The sequence below is a fragment of the Paramisgurnus dabryanus genome, chromosome 18 (assembly GCF_030506205.2).
Source record: "Paramisgurnus dabryanus chromosome 18, PD_genome_1.1, whole genome shotgun sequence".
In the NCBI taxonomy this organism is placed as follows: domain Eukaryota; kingdom Metazoa; phylum Chordata; class Actinopteri; order Cypriniformes; family Cobitidae; genus Paramisgurnus; species Paramisgurnus dabryanus.
In genome coordinates, this window is record NC_133354.1 from 10,682,899 (window position 1) to 10,704,620 (window position 21,722).

The following is a 21,722-nucleotide window of genomic DNA, read 5'->3' on the forward strand; positions in this document are numbered from 1 at the left end:
GCGGTTAAATATAGAAGTCTTAAAGCAGCCAGACTCTGCTGAGATGGAGAAAAATCTGAACCAAATGTCATTCGCTTTGAAGACAATCCCAGAACATCAAGTTTAAATGATGGTTACAGCTGATAAATTCATAGGCTTGCTGAACTTAGCAAATCAAGTTAAGTTGAGTTTTTAATTGTATGGAAAGAGGCACAAATGCAGCTAATATACGTTTTCTGTCAAAACTGGCAAAGCAAAACTGACATTGTTTACTTCCTCAATACAAAGTCTTGGTCTTATCAAGCATGATTAAGCTAGCTGCTTTCAATCCACTACTACATTGCATTTAGTTCTGGATGGGTTCCTGTATGAAACTTTTATGACCCATCAACAGCTACCTGATGGATAAAATCAAGTGCCACCTTACTAGTTTTCGTAGTCTATTGTTTCTCTTTGAAACTTTAAAGGAAAACACCACCATTTTTCAATATTTTACTATTTTTTTACCTCAACTTAGACAAATTAATACATCTCCATCTTTTTTCAATGTGTGCACTTAATCTTTGTACAGCGCATCGTGAATGTGTTAGCATTTAGCCTAGCCCCATTCATTGCTTAGGATCCAAACAGGCATGAACCTAGAAGCCACCAAACACGTCCATGTGTTCCCTATTTAAAGAACGGTACATAAGTAGTTACACGAGTAAGTATGGTGGCACAAAATAAAACATGGCAGATAAAAAAATGAGAACTATATTGTATGGCGGAAGAGCACTTTGCACCACTTCGACCTCAGGCGAAGTAATATTGGCGTATGTTTGAGCGAGAGGGGGAGTAGTCAGGAGTGATGATGTTACTGCGCAAGAGGTCGAAGTGATGCAAACTAAGTGCTCTTCCCCCATACAATATAGTTCTCATTTTTTATCCACTTAAAAAAATCGATAGGTATGTATTAATTCGCACTCTTCTGCCTTTTATACATACAGAAAAAAAAACATCTTAAAGCTTTTAGTTGCTTGGTCGAACAGGAGTTTTAAAAGGGCAGCGGGTGTTAGTAAAATATGACCAACCACATAAACCCTTAATGCGCGTCACGATGCTCTAAGAAAGGGGTTCTGGGATGATGTCCTTGAGGCATGTGCACATGAGTTAAAGGAAACTAATTGCTTCTCACATGCTTGGGGCGTCCTCTGTCCTTCCTTTGAACTTTCAGAAGTCTGTATCAACAACACAAGTAAAAGTTTCACATGCCGAGTCAGATCTGAGCAAACTGAAGCGTGCATGAGTGCTGACATATAGCAACCTCACTTTCCTGGCAAAACAGAAAAGATGCTTAGGTTTTCATTTGTTTGCTTCTTTCACTCAAATGATGTGCGAATGCATGCTTTAAAATAGCAGCATGTATAAAAAGTGTAGTGTGTACCTTAAAAATAATTTGAAATAATGCTTACGATCTCAGATTAATATAGACAGACAGGCATTTTTTATTTAATAGCATAAAAAAACACTTGACACATCAACCCAAAACCAATTTGACTGACCAATCTACACTCACCTAAAGAATTATTAGGAACACCATACTAATACTGTGTTTGACCCCCTTTTGCCTTCAGAACTGCCTTAATTCTATGTGGCATTGATTTAATAAGGTGCTGAAAGCATTCTTTAGAAATGTTGGCCTATATTGATAGGATGGTATCTTGCAGTTGATGGAGATTTGTGGGATGCACATTTTAGGGCATGAAGCTCCCGTTCCACCACATCCCAAAGATGCCAAGAAACCAATTTGAAATTATTTCGAGCTTTTTGACATGGTGCATTATCCTGCTGGAAGTAACCATCAGAGGCTGGGTCCATGGTGGCCAAAGGGATGGACATGGTCAGAAACAATGCTCAGGTAGGCTGTGGCATTTAAACAATGCCCAATTTGCACTAAGGGGCCTAAAGTGTGCCAAGAAAAAAATTCCCCACACCATTACACAACCAGCAGCAGCCTGCACAGTGGTATCAAGGCATGATGGATCCATGTTCTCATTCGGTTTACACCAAATTCTGACTCTACCATCTGAATGTCTCAACAGAAATCGAGACTCATCAGACCAGGCAACATTTTTCCAGTCTTCAACTGTCCAATTTTGGTGAGCTCATGCAAATTGTAGCCTCTTTTTTCTGTTTGAAGTGGAGATGAGTGGTACCCGGTGGGGTCTTCTGCTGTTGTAGCCCATCCCCCTCAAGGTTGTGTGTGTTGTGGCTTCATAAATGCTTTGCTGCATACCTCGGTTGTAACGAGTGGTTATTTCAGTCAAAGTTGCTCTTCTATCAGCTTGAATCAGTCGGCCTATTCTCCTCTGACCTCTAGCATCAACAAGGCATTTTTGTCCCCAGGACTGCCACATACTGGATGTTTTTCCCTTTTCACAACATTCTTTGTAAACCCTAGAAATGGTTGTGCGTAAAAATCCCAGTAACTGAGCAGATTGTGAACTACTCAGACCGGCCCGTCTAGCACCAACAACCATGTTCAAAATTGCTTAAATCACCTTTCTTTCCCATTCTGACATTCAGTTTGGAGTTCAGGAGATTGTCATGACCAGGACCACACCCCTAAATGCATTGAAGCAACTGCCATGTGATTGGTTGATTAGATAATTGCATTAATGAGAAATTGAACAGGTGTTCCTAATAATCCTTTATGTGAGTGTAAGATAGACCAATAGAAGCCTTTGTAAATGAGACAGACATTACCCCTCAACTAAACTTATACAAAAACATTCACATGCATGAAAAAAAAAGTTCTGCAAATCCATAAGGAACGCATCAACAGTTCCTCGGACAGCTTTCAAAGAACATTTCTAATATAAAACCTAATCGCCATTTCAGACAAAGCGCAAGGGATCTATAAAACTCTACCCAAGTTGATCTAGGGGAAAGTGTGGTACAATTATGCATCCAGACCAAAGCCAATCTCTAAGTGTCTGACACATCCGGCTCCTGAAAATGGTTGCCACCCAGCTGGATACACAATTAAAGGTGGAAGACAATCAAAAATGCGCATATAAACTGCAAAAAGTTTAGATCAAATGAGAAAATTATCTAAAGCTGTGGGCCAGCTCTGTCTCTAGAGACGACATCGCTGAAAAGCAAAGGAAATAAAAACAGGCACTGCTGTGAAACAGCAATGTTGCGTTCATGAGTCGTGACAACAGAACATTTCTTCCAATTTTTCCCACTAATACAACTTCCTCTATTTTATTCAACTTAAGTGCCCATTTCCTTTCTATATTAGTTCCTAGTATTAGATGTTTACAGCTGTAGAGTATGCAACATCTCCGTTGATAGAGGATGATAAAAATAGAAGTCATAACTCTATAGGAAATGTATTCATTATTTAACGCATTTAGTTGCACATCTTATTATGTAAATCGGCCCTTACAGCACTATACAATAATCGAATCTGACTTAAGCCACTACTTGTTCTTGGACACTAAAAGCCACAATGTTTACTCTCTACCAACATCCCAGTGAACAGGTTAGGCATTTCCTATAAAATTTTCGCTTTTCTCTTACTAAAAAACACAGGAAGCGACACAGGGCTACAGCAACAAAATAAAGAACAAAAGATGCAAACTGCATAATTGATAACAGATGTATGTTTAGTATACAAAATGTGCTGAAATTGCACAACTTACTATGATCAATATCAATCTGCCTTTGAAAGTCATACCTAAAGGAAATCTTCAGTTCCCAGTGGCAATAACAACTTTATGGTGAGTTACAGCTGCAAAATACGATCAGTCTGTGACACGAATGCAGTCTGAATTAAAAAACAGTTTACCCCGAAGCGTAAACCGAGGGCGTCCCCAAAGCAAAAGCACTTGCCCTAAAAAACAAAGAGGAAACCAAGGGCCCCAGCTTGCAGCAATGAAAAACCAACAGATGGTGATATGATTTCATCTTGGCTCCACTGGTCTCTGGTCAGCCCATTACAAAATCGGTTAAGTGCCCACACTGTTAAAAAAATTATCCAAATGTGTACCCCAGCTGTCAATGGGGCAGTACAATTTAAAAAGGTCCTAATGTGTACCATTAGGTGCAGATATGCATACATTTGGTACCAATATGTACCTTTGAGATACAACTATGCATCTTTAAAGTACTAATATGCACTCTTTGGTACGAATATGTACCTCTGAGGTACTAATAAAAACTTTTAAAGGGATAGTTCGGCCAAAAACGATATTAAACCCATGATTTACTCATCCCCAAGCTGTCCGAGTTGCATATGTCCATCGTTTTTCAGACAAACACATTTTTGGATATTTTAGAAAATGTTTTAGATCTTTCAGTTGATTAAATGTAATTTTACGGGGTCTACGACCTTTAAGTCCAAAAAAAGTGCGTCCATCCTTCACAAAATAAATCCAAACGGCTCCAGGATGATAAACAAAGGTCTTCTGAGGGTAATCCGCGCAGTGTTGTTGTAGAAATATCCGTATTTAAAACTAAATTACTACCTTCCGGTAGCGCCGCCATCTTAGTCGCGTCCGCATTCAGGATGAGAGCTTACACAGCCTACGGAGGTTACTCTGCTGCTGCTCTGTGCCCCCGCCCTCTGAATTCGTCATACGTCACTAAGAAAAGTGCGTACACTACGCTAATACTCCCTCCTGAATACAGAGGAGTCTAAGATGGAGGCGCTACCTGAAGGTATTTATTTTCGTTAATAAAGTTTTTAATATGGATATTTCTACAACAACACCGCGCGGATTACCCTCAGAAGACCTTTGTTTATCACCCTGGAGCCGTTTGGATTTAATTTGTGAAGGATGGGCGCACTTTTTTTGGACTGAAGGTCATGGACTATGGGTGGACCCCGTAACATTACATTTAATCAACTAAAAGATCTAAAACATTTTCTAAAATATCCGAAAATGTGTTTGTCTGAAAAACGATGGACATATGCAACTCGGACAGCTTGGGGGTGAGTAAATCATGGGTTTAATATCATTTTTGGCCGAACTATCCCTTTAAGGTGCAAAGCTATACTTTTTGAAAAGGTACATCCCCAGTGACAGTTCTGGGGTACATATTTTGACATTTTTTTCCTGAAAGTGCACGAAATACTGAACGTATAACAAGTAAAGCATAACTGCAATGGATTGAATTGGTTTAATAAAAAAAAGAGGATATTTAGTCAAAGTGTTTTTCATACACACACACAAAAATGAAATAAAAGGTTCAGCTTAGTCATCATTAACCCTGCGATCACTAATCACCTTTTGATTCACATCTAAAACCGTCACGCTGTCCTCATAGGAAATATAACGGATTTAGATCATTCCTCGTTAAAAGACATCAATTTGAAGCCAGTAACAGGTCGGTTAGGTTAAGGGTCATGGGTAAACAATTGTTTAAAGCATGCGTTCCCCCACGAGCATGCATTTAACAGCCTCCTTCCACAATAAACATCATGTTAGGTTGTTATTTGTTACAAAATTTGTATTAGCTAGAGCTGTGCGTGGGAGAGCACTTACGAGTTTAATTCACTCTTGATAATTTCTTCATATTTAATAATGCACAGCTGAACAGTTAAGTCCATCTTGCCTCTCAATCCATTAAGAATGACCAAAGCGTTAATAGTCGGTAATGACGAGAAAAATGACAAGTTGCCTCAGTGTAATGGATTTACGGCATCACACACACCATTAGAGACGTGACACAAATAAAAACAAAGCAAAATACAAAATATGGGCAGAAAGGTACAGGAGGTAGTTAAAGACAAATTTTTTCATGTCCTTGTGTGTACTTTCTACAGCTCACGTGACTATTGGACTAGTATACGTAGTGAGATTGTTGTGGTTTTTGCAGTGACTATAAATAATAATTATCAAAGCAGTGGGTTCCGTTGCCAAAAGATACTTTATTATCAGAGAGTCGGTCTATAGAGCATCTAAACAAACCTCATATATGTTACTTTTATATATATTGCTTCTTAATTTCTTGCATACTTCAGCCTAAGCATTTCTTAGCTAGGGTAGTCTTAGTTACCCATATTTGGATTTTCCACCCATGCACACAGATGCAAAAGACACTAAATGCCACCTCAGTCAAAAATTAGATAATGATATTATCTGAATGCTATCGGCATGAATAATATACTTGTTTATCAAATGCTTTTGCTTTAAATCCAGGTCAATCACAAATAACAGTTTTGTTGGCAGAATCCATTAAAAGTCTGATAAAAAATACTAATTCACAAGCAAACATGTTAGACAAACATATGGCGCTTTTCCATTGCATAGTACCCCACCGGTCAGGTCGGGTCAGCTCACTTTTAACTTTGGCTTGGTTAGCTTTTCCATCGAGTTTAGTATCACTTCGGAGTGGGAGGGATTATAGTTGTGTCGTTATATTTGCACTGCCTACTGCTGTGACATCATACAAGTGAGAGTGTCTTTGGCATGCTATACGTTCACATACATTCATTTATTTGTCAGTCTGCCACAAATTTAAAATTGACCATCACAAATAAATGTTTGCACATCGCATTTAAACAAACAACTGTGGCGTCAGTCGACGCCCTCCACTGAGCCTCATTTGAGTTGCTTCGTGAATGTGCCGCCACAAACCAAAAGTCTGGAAAACATTGGTATGGTGTTCCTGATTCTTAACCCGTGGATGTTTTTCACCACTACAAGGGAGTTTGGGAAGTTACAACAAAGCACAGATGACAACAGGTTTGCTGGCTTGCGTTTAGCATAACACATGTCACAATCTCTCAGACCAATCAGTGATCTTTAGTGTTTTCACGTCACATTTAAGTATCAGCTCAGCTCGCTTGGAACCCCAACCATGGTTTTGCTAAAAAAAGTATTGGGTTCTACGTACTGTACCCAGTGGAAAATCCCCCAAATGTAAGCAGACCCGAATCGTAGGGTACTATGCAATGGAAAAGCACCAATAGAGGGTTTTGTATCTGAGCTCTTTATTTATAATGTAAAGACCAGGACAGCCTAAAGACATGAGACTACACTGTTCACAGCAAAAAATATATAATTGAACATCTTCAATGAGATTTTTTTTTGTTTTTTGTTATTTTTTCTCTCTGTGTGTGTGTATTTATCGAACTGTTCATTGTGCAAAACTTTTGAAATTAGTTTTTAATGAAGTCTTAAATGAAGTTTGAAAAATGATTAAAAACGGGCATGCCTTTACAAGGGAAAAGTATTTGCCAATTTAAAAGGATTCGGGTAAAATAACATTTTTCAATGGATGATTATCACCCTGTGATATTTATGCTCTGATAAATAACTGCAGAATTTGCCCCCACAATATATCAGTAAAACTACTGGATCAAAGCAAACCGTTTCAGTATTGACCGCACAAAACTTCTACTGTTTACTAATTGACCTTATATTACAGTGTCTGAAATGCTTTATTGTATTGCCATTATACTAAATGGCATTACTGCACTGCACCGTATTCCACTGTTTCTATATAACAGGACCATAAGGTGCTAATCGGTTTACGCACTGAACTGTAATTTGTCTACATTAAGTTAAAGGGATAGTTCACCCAAAAATAAAAATTCTGTTATCATTTAATCCCCCTCATGTTGTTCTAAACCTGTAAGAGTTTCTTTACCCTGTTGAACAAAAAAGAAGATATTTTGATAAATGATGGCAAGAACACAGTTGACGGCACCCACTGACTTCCATAGTATTTGTTTTTCCTACTATAAAAGTCGATAGGTACCATTAACCGTGTGCTTGCCATCATTTATCAAAATATCTTCTTTTATGTTTAACAGAATAAAGAAACTCATATGGGTTAGGGTGATTCTCCAGAAATCAGATTTATGAGGTGTCGTGAAACATTTTGATAAAAAAAGTAAAGCTATCAAAATAAGAAGCATACAGTTACAAACATCTCTTCATGTACTATTTTGCACATGATTTCAAATGACATCATACAAACCAATTTTGTTGTTTTTTCCACATTTAAGGGGACAGTTTTCATTACCGCAACGTGTCCATGACTGGATTTGGGTTCTTTGACATGGAAATATTTATAATTAAAAAATCTAAAAAATAAAACGCTTCAGTGCATGTCATACTATAAACATTTACAGTAAAGAAACATGTGGTATTTGGTGATCATTGGTAAACGTAGATACAATATTTAGGAATATAAATGTGCCCAAGACCAATTTTCTCATCCTTCGCAATAATTTTCAATCATTGTTTAAGCCCTCAAGGAACTAACATTTAAAAAAAAAAAGAATTTGTTGGAAGGGACATAATTGACTGTGACACTCAAGATGGCTACCAGGTAAGCAGTTCTTATTTTTTTCTCTCCAGTTAAAGTTGAAATTTAGTTTGTCAGAGTACCTAGACAACTTTTTATTTCTCATTACCAAAATATGAGTTTGTAAATACATATATTTAATGTAATATCATGTTGCGGTAATGATCATTTTTTATAATGATAATCTAAAACATTTAAATAATTCTACAGGGTTTTTTTAAAAACCTCTAAATATAATGGTTATAGTAAGTTCAGACCTTAATCTCATATGGGCTTCAAGGGCTTTTTAAAAATTCTGGACACCTTCTAAATCTTGATTTTTTGAGAATCACCCATACATGTTTAGAACAACAAATACAGAACCTTTTATTTTTTACTATCCCATTAAGGTTATAAAAATTATGCAGTTCCAATATTTTTCCAATATCTGAATTGCACATTTTTTTGCCTGCTTGAATATAGCATGCAGTACATCAGCCACAGTCATGAAAAAAATGAAAAAACTGTAGCGAATAGCCTGTAATAAAAAAGTCTGTAATATCAGACAGGGCTGCGCTAAATCTAGCCTGAACTGGTCAGATGACAGAAAACATCATTTTGGTGCAAGGCATGGTGCAAGATAAAATGAATACATCATTTTTTCAAAATTTAACACACAAGTACTGCACTAAAGCATACATTCAACAGCCCTAGTAATTAGTAATAGATATAAAAGAAACAAAGAATAGGTGAAAGACAAATGGACTAGAAAAAAAATGTAGCTGATATTACCTCCTGCACATTCAGACCTTCTTTCTGCATAAAATAGTGCTTTTTGAACTCATAATAGGAGTTGTACTGGTGCCAGGACTGCAGGAAGTCAAATCTTTAGGGTTTAGAAGACACACACACACACACACACAGATAAAAGTTTATGGTTACACATTACACCTTTCTAATGGCAGCAATGAGACTGTCAAATCTAAAAGATGAGCTTAACGAACAGGGGCGTAATTGCTTACCGGGGATCGTTTTTGGCACGCACGCTGGTCTCGAATTTCACCCCGTTTCTGGCCACGTACTCAGCTAGTTTGTCAATGACAGGCTGGATGTCGGGAGGGGGGGGGATGATGGCAGCAACAGGAGCAGCGACAGTCGCCGGCGGGGCAATGGTGGTTTGTTGAGGCCGAGTGCTGAAGAAATGAAAAGAAAATAAATAAATAAATATACACATACAGGATTTTTTCCAGCAGTAGCACGAAGCAGAAACAAATGTGGCAAGCAAACCTGGAAGCAGAAGGGCCTGTGGGAGCCGAGTAGGTGGCAGAGGTAGGAGCCGTCACTGTGACAGGAACTGCAGCAGGGACTGATGGGATTGCGGCCGCAGGTTCCAACGTGGGTGTGGTGCCGGGAGGTGGAGGAGGAGCCGCCGATGCAGAAGGTGCTGGCATCATGCTAGTGGGCATTGAGGTATAATAGACACTGGCATCGATCCCAGGAGGAGGCGGGGCCAGGCAGTACGTACCATCGGGGAGCATACAGTAGCCGTAGTACATTGCCGCCACATTAGCTGTTGAGAAACGATTTTAAAATTAAATCATGCGTTCATCCAACAAGAGCAAATGATATTAGTATGAGCATAAATTATTGTTCATCTCCCCCTACAATAAATAAAGGTGTATATTTATATACACATTTACTTTAATGAAGCTCTTTATATGGGTAGGCATTAGGCAATGGAAAGGACATTAAAATAAGGTTGTTTCAGCATTCATTAGAATGCCAAGGAATAGACATTGAGGTAACTCCGCTGTTGATGCAAATTAAAAATTGAAATAATCAGTGTCTGAATCTCTGTCTTTGTAATTACATTTCCTTTTAAGTTGGAGATAAAAAAAGAGAGCAGAAAAGATAAATAAGCTTTTATCATTTGTTCTGACCGATCACAAATTATTACGTTCAATCTGCCCTCCTGTTGAGATGGCAACACTGTAAAGACACAGTTTTTGAACTTAAAGGGCACATATTATGCAAAATCCACTTTTAAAGGGGGTTTGGACATATTTGTGCGTTGGCAACAACCCTACAATGAAAAAAATCCACCCACAAAAGTGCTGGTAAGGGAGTGAGGAGCAGTAGCTCATTTGCCTTTAAAAGGGACATATCATGAAAATCTGACTTTTTTCATGTTTAAGTGCTAAAATTGGGTCTCCAGTACTTCTATCAACCTAGAAAATGTGTAAAAGAACAACCCAGTAATTTCGTTTTGGTAAACCATTCTCTGCAAGCATGTGTAAAAATAGGTCATTGATAGCTTGCTCCCCTTGTGATGTCAGAAGGGGATAATACCGCCCCTTAATCTGCACTATCCAACCACGGCACTGCAATTTAGTGCAGAGATCAGCTCATTTGCATTTAAAAGGACACACCCAAAATGGCACATTGGTGGCAATTTTAACAAGCTATAATAAATTATCTATATGGTATTTTTAGCTTTTAACAAGCCAAAATTGCAGTAAATCTCTGAAATTTAACTGCAAAAGTATATGGCTAAATATCTAAGCAAATGTAATACTGACACATATAGAGCCAGGGTTAAGCTCTGTTAAAATCATCACGATCAAATATGTGCCACTGGGTCAATTAAAGCAAATACGTGACCCTGTCTGTGAAAGCGGCTGACAATTTTGTTGAAATATGACCTTGATATCTTTAATACAGACTTAAAAATTAAGACCATGTAGATTGAAATCAGTGTGAAATCAAACTTTGATGCTCCTAAACTCATAATGACATTCTGAATTTGACAGACAGGGTGACACACATTTGATATGTAAATTTAAACGTTTAAGATGTAAAGAAATAGTTCAAACATGAAAGAAAATTCTGTCATCACTGACATTTCAATCCTGTATGTCTTTGTTCTGTAAATCAAAAAGCAAACTTAAAATGTCCAGAGGGATCTTTGTCAAAATGGGCGCTCAAGCTGTCAAGCTTTAAAACGGCACCATAAATGTGGCTTGCCAGGTGTCATTTTTGCCTCAATATCAATATAGCAAATACAATACAAAACAAAAAAAGAATTTAAACATTTTTAAACATTTACAGAACAAGGTCACACGGATTTGTAAAAGAAGATCGAATTTGCATAGCAAAGTAACCCTTTAATTGAAGTGTTGTATGTTGCAAAGGCAAAGACTCTAATGATGATGAAATACAACAAACAAAATAAAAAGGTAGAAAATTTGAAAGATGGTGGAATAAAAGTAACGCCATCTCCTGGGTACTTCTGTGTACTGAATAGAGGGCTGTTGGGAACCCAAAAGACCAATTGACTGAGTCTGCTCATTTAGAGGAGTTTAACATTCGGTTTGACTGCAGCCACACATCAAAGAAAGCTAAAAGAAGATAAGGCGGAGGCGCTGGATGAAGAGGGCGTCAGGGATCTGGACACAGCTATACTGACTTCTTGACTTACTGGTACTGGGTGTGTGAGGATGCGAGAGAGAGAGAGAGAGAGAGAGAGAGAGAGAGAGAGAGAGAGAGAGAGAGAGAGAGAGAGAGAGAGAGAGAGAGAGAGAGAGAGAGAGAGAGAGAGAGAGAGAGAGAGAGAGAGAGAGAAAGAGAGAGAGAGAGAGAGAGAGAGAGAGAGAGAGAGAGAGAGAGAGAAAGAGCACGAGAGAGAGAGAATGAGAGAGAATAAAAATATGATCAGTCCCTCCAGAAAAACGCAATTATGCGATCTCATGATTCATTTTTTAAATATGCCGCACAAATTGCAGATTTCTGCTTGCAAAATACATACAATGCTCAAAATGTTGCATTGTTTCTTTTGTCGTGTTTTAAGTAAATGTCTGTTTCTAAGATGTTAAATAATACACATTGATGAAAATATATATTAGTGACTGATGCTGCGTTTACAACAGCCGCAGTAGACGCGGCAAGCTGGAGTGATTTACATGTTAAGTCTATGCAAAGACGCGATTAGGCATCCTGCGCCGCGGTAAGCGTGGCGTGAATGGTGCGGAACGCGTGCATGTCTCGAATGACTAGAATTTCACGCGTGGCTTTCACACGCGAATGAAGCGAGTGAACTCAAATGTTCAAGTGTCCAACTACGCGTGAATAGCGTGTTTTTGACGCCTCTACTGCGGCTGGTGGGAATGCACCATGAGGGTGGAGCACTGGCCCGATCGGGCAAGTGACAATACTTTTTACTTGCCCAAACGTCTCTGACGCTGGCCCCAGGCCACCGGGCAGTCCTTTATGTTGAGCCCTGACGTATCACGATAGTAAGCTGTATCGATGTTTTTGCAGAGCCCTATTTACTTCACACATGCGCAGCCATGTCCCCTGTTGTCATGGGAATGTTAGGAAGTGACATAATTACGCGACGTGAACATAAATGAAAAGCTGCAAACAGTTTTTGCAAGTTGATGCAATTTTTTAAACCAACCAGACTCTCGTACATTCATTTCATTTGTACAGAGAGTCTGTCCACGCTCCATTGCAAAGCTTTACTTGCGTTAAGGAGGGTCCTCTGTTGAAGTTTAAAACTATTGGATCTGCGCAGAGTCACTCAGGATCTGCCATACGCAGTCGCTAACATGTTTGTCGTGACGTATATCACGCGCCGAAACCGGACGGAAACAACAAGTACGAATAATCAGACCAAAAAAACGTAGCAAACCTGGTTCTTGCTCCGGCTTTAACTTCTGTATATTCGGCAGTTTTGCAACAACGGACCGAATAGCTTTTCTCACGTCTTTCTCCGCAGCCATTACTGAACAACAACTCAAACTGACGCACAACCTCAACGTTAGCCACCCCCTATAAATATCCTGCATATTCAATCACATTTTTTAAGAAAAAAGATCAAGAATTTTTGCCCGCAACAATCACAAAAAAACTCTAGGACTTATATGATAATCAAGAAAAATGAAAAAATTATAAACTGTCGTACAATGTAGCCAACATTTAACAAATTTGTCTTTTTCATGTCAACAATGTAAACTATACCGTGTAAAGTGTTCATACAGCTCGAATTGTAAAGGATGTGCTAGCAGCATAAAGCATGGGTTGACTGACTGTTACTCAGAAAAAACGCATGCAGATAAAATGAATACCCTGATTCAATCATTCATGACACCTCCCTGTGGAGATAAAAAGGCACAGAGGTGCAGAAGGTCCAAAGACCGAGAGTTATGATCTGCACACGGCTAGCTGGATTTACAGTAAAAATGAATGAACCAACAGACACTCCTAAATGCCTGGAGGAACACAAATATATGCTTACGCTGACAAGCGCGTACTGCTGAATAGTTCAAAAACGTACAAGGGATCATAGTTGGCTGAAAGCGTAACCATTAATCCAAAGTCCTGAACAGATCAAGGCTGTTCTGTCTGCATCTGCAGAAGAAGATCAAGCGAACCGAACGTCATAAAAATCATTCACATCCAGTTTATGTAAAAAACTTAACCGGTTGTGACTGGAAGGATGAATGATGAGGTGATGGTTGCCATCTGGACCAGCATTTGAGCTCCATTAATGCAAATCCTGTTGGCCCCTTCAAGCTGGCTGTTTCAATGTGGCATAACAATGTGTATTACTGTATAGCCACCCAGAAGTACGCAGCTTATGACGACTCATTACATAAAAACACACTTATTCTTTTGGCTTCACGGTCTTGGTCAAGTTACTGAGCAGTTCGTAAGGTCGCACCTCCCATCTGACGACATGTTTAATCCATTGCATTAATCATGGGAGTTATATTGCTGCAGATATTTGATGTGCGCTGGACCCTGTGAAATGAAAGAGTAATTGTTCTGATGGTGTCAAATGGACAAATCGGATTGATGTGTTTGTGGGTTAGTGGGTGGGATGAGGTTGGCGTCAAGTGCGTTGGCCGAGTGACAGATGAGCAGAGCATTCTGGGAAAGACTTGCAGGACAGCGTGCTTAATGAAATAAATCTGAAGTCTGTTTAAACTATGGCCAGTGGCCGTTAAGGAGGCTATCGGAGACATCTCGAGGTCGGGTGTGCAATTTCAATCCTTTCCTGGTGCCAGTTAACCGAAAGAATCTGTATTCTTTGTTTCACCATCTCAGGCGGTTAAAACTCGAGCTTGGGTTGATAGCAACCAGCTTAAATATATCAAGTGGAACCAATTTAAACATGAGACGGGACAATGTTTAACCAAACTTCAATGATGAGAGCCAAGTGTGCCTTAAAGAAAAATACACAGGAAACCGCAGATACCCGTCGAAGTCTTGGGAAAATAACTCCCTTACATTTGGATTCAGATTATAGGTTGACTGTGGTTAAGCCAACAGAACCTCCCTTTGTCATGCCGTTTATCCTAGAAAATACACATTTGCAGTCAAAGTAGCTTTTCTTTTCAGAAGCTGTCCGTCGAATGGCTTTCTGGCGCTGTAATCCCGCTGCAATTTTCTTCGAGGAACCAGCCGAGCTCCTTCAGTCAAGCTAATTGAGACAAATCAAAGCTCAAGGCTTGAGTGTATCCTACCAGCTCAGCGGTACACTCTCCGTTTCCAATAAGAGAGGAATTGCTAATTCGCCACAGTACCTTAAAATCCTATCGATTGGAAGCAAAAGCAAAGACTAAACGTAAATGCAAGTGGGACACTCTAGAACAAAACTTCATGTTATTCACTTGGGTACAATAAATTTGCACCGCTTTGCATTGTAATTTGGCAAAAAGACGCTTCCGATTGTCGGCAGGAAAAACGCAAGGGAGCTAATTCATGAGCCGGTGGTGAAAAACAGCCTTTTAAAGTTGTGAAATTAGAATTGACTGAAGATAAGCAGTACGCATTGGGCAGTCTGCCCGCTTTGGTACTTAATTTAATGAACTTTGCTTACAATGAAGGGTCAGCATCCCTGCCATGTTCACTCAAGGACATCCCCAAAAAAATCAATCATCCTTAAAATAATAAAAAAGATGGTCTTTAATATGCTGGCATTGCAGTACTCAACCACAGGCTCTTCTCAAGAGAATATGCTTTTTTCCTTTAAGGCATGCCAAGAATTTACCTCATACAAAACAATTTGCTACACACAAATTCCAGTCCCAGAAAATTTCCGTAAAATTGGCAGAGGGGCTTCTGTGTGAACACAAACCCGTAAATGTTATGGGATTGCTCCCATAAAGAGGACTTATTAACATTAGTGTAACATTCACGGAAAGCATGGCAGAACAGCGCATCTTGTCTTAAACTAAAATGCAAGAGAGAAATCACGGATATTAGCAAACTTTAGACGTTGTGGAAAAATACTTCACATGTCTTTACGGTACGTGTGTGAATGCATCCACAGATTCCAGAAAATCATTGGCACTGTGAACCAAAAATCAAACAATCCCGGACAAATCCCGGTCGCATTTTCCGTGTATTTTCCGTAATCTCTGTGAAAAGGGCTACAGCAGGGCTATTCAAATCATACTCTGGAGGGCCGAGCACTGCATAGTTTAGCTCCAACCCTGATCAAACACACCTGAGCAAGCTAATCAAGGTCTTCATGATCACTAGACAATCACAGGTGGTGAAGTTTGATTAGAGTTGGAGCTAAACTATGCAGTGCTCCGGCCCTCCAGGGTAAGATTTGAATAGCCCTGGGCTACAGTGTAAGAGTGGCACAGGCTCAGTGGGGACACCTGCGACACCACTTGTTCATTTAAACTGAACTGATAAAGACCAAAATATGTTGTGTGAGTTTGGAGAGGGTGTCCTTGCTCTTTCAAGCTTTACAATGGTAGAAAACAGGGATCAAGGAACAACTTCAGACTTCTTCCTTCACAGGGGTAAACCATATGGCTGTTTGGCAGTTTTTCAGACTGGACGGCCAGTAAAACAGCGACATGTCTCATATATGCCATTCTGCAGTTTCGAGGGGTGGCACAAACATTAGCAACATTAAAATGAGTAACCTAAAGCATTTAAAGACACATCACCTCAAAGAACAAAATGACCAATACCCTGAGCACAGGTATCAGAATCGGGAGAAGAAAAAGGGTGTCTGAACATCTCTATTAATAAAGGTCTTTTGCGGGTAATCTATGCAATTATAATATAGTTATATATTATAAAATCACAAGATTTGTGACAATTATAAAATATCCATATTTCAAACTTTAAAACTATAATAACTAGCTTCAGGTAATGATGCCAAGTAACTCCAAATGTGTTTGTCTGAAAGATTATGGACATACAGTACTATGCAAAAGTCTTATGGTGCATTCCCACCAGCCGCGGTAAAGGTGGCAAAAACACGCTATTCGCGCGTAGTTGGACGCTTAAACATTTGAGTTCACTCGCTTCAAGGCAGGATAGGCAGGAATTATCTAAAACAAACTTTTTAAAAAATTCGTTTAAACTGTCTTTATATACCAATACATAAGTAAAATGTAAGTACTCTGAAAAAGAGAGTATAAAAATCGCGTGTCTGTAGACCTCTCACCACTGTTTTAAACACAGCTCATTTTTCCATTCACTCCACCCCCTCCCTTAAGGGTTTCCTCTAAAGCCACGCCCCCAAAACACATGAACGCGCGGTGCTGACTGGCTCAGCTGGGAGCGCGGTGCATGTAGTAACATCATGTCACAATCACATGTAATAATACACCTAACTTTATCACTATGAATATAAACAAATAGGATGGCTTTTAGTACTCACTATTAAGCCAGTGTTTTGCAAGGAAGAGTTTCCGTGATGAAAGCATTGTTGACTCTGATGAGGACTACACTCCGGAGACAATACAGCTACCGCATCGTCGACTCGTGGAAAAGCCACGTGATATTTACTCTCGTTTGATTGCTTCGTTTATTCTTTTGTTTGCCTTCGCTGACTGTATATGCAGGTACTGTGAGTTCTGAATGCTCTTTCTCTGACGTACTTTTGCTCTTCCTAGAGTGCCTCGTGCACGTTCAAATCAATCAGGTGTGCGCATGTGTGGGCAGATCCCATAGCAACAGGGGTGGTGCCATGGTCGCAAGGATAGTGATAGTCGCGCAAGCCAATCATTTGTTTCGTCCCGAATGGAAATAATGAGCTGTGTTTAAAACAGTGGTGAGAGGTCTACAGACACTCGAGTTTTATACTCTCTTTTTCAGAGTACATACATTTTAATTATGTATTTGTATATAAAGACAGTTTAAACAAATTTGTAAAAAAGTTTTTTTGATAATTCCTGCCTATCCTGCTTTTCATTAGCGCATGAAAGTCGCACGTGGAAATTCGCGTCATGGGAGGGGCGTCTGCGACTCCACTGAGACTCCGCCACTCGCTCGCTTCCTGTAATCACGTCACTACTTCAGCAAGGTCCTGATTGGTTAACGCGCCGCGGAATTCTGTCAAACACTCAATTCGCGCCACGCTTACAGCGTTTCCCGCGTCACAGGATGCCTAATCACGTCTTTGCATTGACTTAACATGTAAATCACTCGCGCTTGCCGCGTCTGGTGTGAACCCTGCATTAGGCCACCAGACTTGTTGTTCTGATGTCCATCCATATTTATTTTTCCATCTATTTTATTAAGATACAAACAGAAAATACAGGAAATAAGTAAAAAAAATATTAATATGTCTTCTTTAGGCATTATCGGTGTTTAGTGTGACATCTCTTGGCACTAAACACATCTTGAGCGTTTTTGAGCAGAATGAAGTAAAAACACATTTCTTTAAAATTAGAAATTAGGATTTAATTTTATTTGGGTTTAAAAGATCCTGAAGTTTCCTGTTATTGCTCAAATGAAAGGGGAGTTTACCCCAAACACTGGACAATTCGTTACATTTACATAGCGCTTTTCTCAGTGCTCAAAGCGCTTTACATATGAATGGGGGAATCTCCTCAACCACCACCAATGTGCAGCATCCACCTGGATGATGCGACGGCAGCCATATTGCGCCAGAACGCCCACCACACACCAGCTTATTAGTTGAGAGGAGATGGAGTGATATAGCCAATTAGTATGAGGAATGATTAGTAGGCCAATGGGCAAGTTTGGCCAGGATGCTGGGGCACACCCCTACTTTACATTTGGATTTAAAATGACCACAGAGAGTCAGGACCTCGGTTTAACGTCTCATCCGAAGGACGGTGCTTTTTTTCACAGTATAGTGTCCCCGTCACTATACTGGGGTGTTAGGACCCACACAGACCACAGGGTGAGCACCCCCTGCTGGTCTCACTAACACCTCTACCAGCAGCAACCTGGTTTTCCCAGGTGGTCTCCCATCCAAGTACTGACCAGGCTCAGCCCTGCTTATATACAGTTTTTAATACTATATACACATTTCCTGTATTTACTGGATGTATTCTATTAAAGAGACTGAGAAACACTTATATATGATCACTATAACATTGCAAAAACAACAAATCTAATTCTGGCATGGTGGCTTGAGACTTTTGCACAGTACTGTATGTATCTCAGATTGCTTGAGGGCTAATAAATCATGGGGTACTTTATTAATGTTTGGCTGAAGTATTGTTTTAATTGCTATTTATGCCTTCATTCAATATTATTTTCCTTTGTATGTCACATTTTTTTGTGCTTTGGCAGTTGGCACATTACAGGTACAAGCCTTCACATCATTCAAACTGTGAAATCCAGGCTAAAAGCTCTCAAACACATTTTAAGATTAGTTGCACTTGAGTTTGATTTCATTCATTGATTTAAGGTGGATTTAAGGTCATACTCACGGTCAGAGCTGTATTCTGCCTGTGTGGCTGCTGCTGAAGGTTGTTGCTCTTCCTCCACTTTGGCAACAGCACCATTTTTCTCCTGTTTGGCTTTTCGAACCAGCGCTGCCAACGGGTGATCCGGGTCGATGACCTGCAGAGGCTAACACAAACGAGAAAAAAGGACAATGGGCCGCTTTTCATGGTGTAAATACAGTCCACCCATAAAATGTTAAAGCTGTTAAAACTGTTTAAAACGTTAAGCCAATAAATCAGTTTTTATACCAAGCAATTTTTTTGTGCGTTGGCTTGGAAGCAATTTGCCTTCACACGTCACGCTGTAGTTTTTCCACGTGGCTCTGGGGCGATTTCTTCACAGAACTTGCCAATCCTTCTTTTGACTTTGGCTGCTTTTTGCCTTTATCTTCTTTGTAGGATCAAACTATGTTTGAAGGCTCTGAGATAGCCTTCAACATTGTAAGTATAAGACTTTTTTTGACATGCCGGCTAACCTATAAGCCAAAAAGCTTTATGGACTTTGGCAAACTATAATCACTTCAGCTTGTTACCTTCCAGCAAGAACAGTTTATTTCCCTTACCCAGCAATATCACTTTTTTCAGATGTCTGAACAGCTGAATAATGCACCGTTTGCTTAGCAAGCACTTCACTAGATTTCCTCTAAGGAAGTAACCTTTAAGTTCTTAACATTCCATGCTGACGGCTTTGCGTGTCTTCTACTTTATTTCAAGCCTTCAACCTGTCCAGCATCCACAACATAACATCTCAAAAGTTGATAGGTTCGATCCCACACACATACTGATAAAATGTATACCTTGTATTGCACTGTAAGGGGCTGTTTACACTTGGTATTAAGATGTGTTTTCATCGATCGGATCACAAGTGGATGAGAGAGGCACATTACGTTTACACCTGGTATTTAAATCCGTCTCTTTTGTCCACTTTCGACCGCTTCTGTCCTGAATACTGTGAGGGGACGGTCCGTGAGTCTCTTTGCTGTCATTCAAACGCGAGCGGGAGTAATGATGAGTTTATATGGACGCAAACTAATATTATGTCAGAGTCCGCTGCTTGTTTAGCAAGTATACATGCTGCACAGTGTTTTGTACGTTTATATGTTGGAGCTTTCTCTGAATTTTCAGCGCAATTGATGAAATAGGATCGTGCAACTTTCACACGCTTTCAAAACGAAACTACGGAGATCAGCCACTTTAGGTTTATCAATGAAAGGCAAAAATAGCGCTGTTTACCGAATGTTCACGCAAGAAGTCAAAAAAAACTTGTGTTTAATACCTCAGATTAGATAAATGGGCGGAGAGAAGGCGGTCGCGTGTGGCTGTTCGAACACATTCAACCACATTTGCGTTCCGCAACTCCAAAGCGATCCGATCGAAAGTGGTTTCGACTACCTCTGGATGTGGTTGAAAGTGGTCGAAAGTGGACACGTTCAAAACGTTTTGAACACCGTTTACACCTGACATTAACGTCGTCCACTTGTGATCCGATCAACGAAAACGCATGTTAATGCCAAGTGTAAAAAGCCTCTAAGTCACTTTAGATTTGAAGTCTTCAGATTCCATGGCTCACTGACTAAAGACTTGCATGAGCATTTTAAAGGGTTAATTCCTCCCCAAAAATTTTAAAGTAGCAATATTTACTCAATCTTGTATCATTTAAATGGTGCAACTACCTTTATTTTTATTTCCTTTTTTCCTTTACCATCGATAACATGAGGCTGTAAAGCTGCAGTACCACTCCCTCCCACTAGAGGTGCCATCTACAAGCAAGCTCTCATCACTATTGTGAGACAACTACTCATCAGCAACAATCATTACTCAAGGAGCCTTAAGAGCACCTATTTCATTGTTAAAAACAATTTTATTTTGTGTATTTGGTATAATACAATGTGTTTGCATGGTTTATAGTTAAAAACACATTATTTTCCACATTCCGCACATTTTTGTAGCTCCAGATTTCACTTTCTTCCTGAAACGCACGGATTTGAAAAGCTCTGTGTCCCTGATTGGCCAGCTAATCTGTATGTTGTAATAAGTCTGAATACGTCTGATGTCAGCTGGAAAGTGACGCTCCTTACCATGTTTAAAAGAATCACGCACAATGCAATGCTAAAACGAGTTAACTTACAGGCTGTGTCTGAAGAAGGAGGAATTATGATAATGTCGGTCTTGTCCACATCACCAATCCCAGGAAGTAAACTGTTGCCTACAATCCGTGTGTTTGTTATAGTCCAAGAAAAGAGATTTACTTTGGGGTTTGTACTTTTTGCATATTGTTAACATGTACACACCAAAGGAAATGTAAAATCGTGAAATGGACCATTGGTGCTCTTTAATAAAAAATACGCTCTTTTTCTGTTCTGAGAGTATGAAATTGGCTCTTTCCTTTACCTATCAATTCATCTTACGTAAGACTAAAATGCATTAGGTACAGGAAAAAGCTATGAATATCATCTCTATAAAATAAAGCTGGAGATCTGGTATAATCGGTAATGTTCCACCCCAGACAGAATGGGGACAATATGGCAGCACACAGATTCGGATGCGTCTGTATTTTCAGCCAGTTTGATAAAGCTGCTTTCCTCATTAAGAAGGATTGGTTACTTCACTGTGACACTATCAATCTATGATAACACAATGTTGGCATATATCTCGTATCCCACAAGTACCTGAACACACCGGCTGACTAATCCACAGGAAAACATGACATTCAGACAGACCTCA

General features: G+C 39.5%; 1 protein-coding gene across 2 annotated transcripts in view; it reads right to left on the reverse strand.

Annotated features, from left to right (window-relative positions):
- Window positions 1-21,722, reverse strand: part of sfswap (splicing factor SWAP) — a 108,695-nt gene that overhangs the window by 72,483 nt on the left and 14,490 nt on the right. For both annotated transcript variants that reach the window (XM_065244139.1, XM_065244140.1), the window contains exons 7-10: window positions 18,984-19,125; window positions 9,553-9,835; window positions 9,288-9,458; window positions 9,058-9,151 (exon numbers count right to left, since the gene is read on the reverse strand). In XM_065244139.1, coding sequence (XP_065100211.1) covers window positions 9,058-9,151; window positions 9,288-9,458; window positions 9,553-9,835; window positions 18,984-19,125 — 690 coding nt within the window. The remainder of the gene's footprint in view (window positions 1-9,057; window positions 9,152-9,287; window positions 9,459-9,552; window positions 9,836-18,983; window positions 19,126-21,722) is intronic.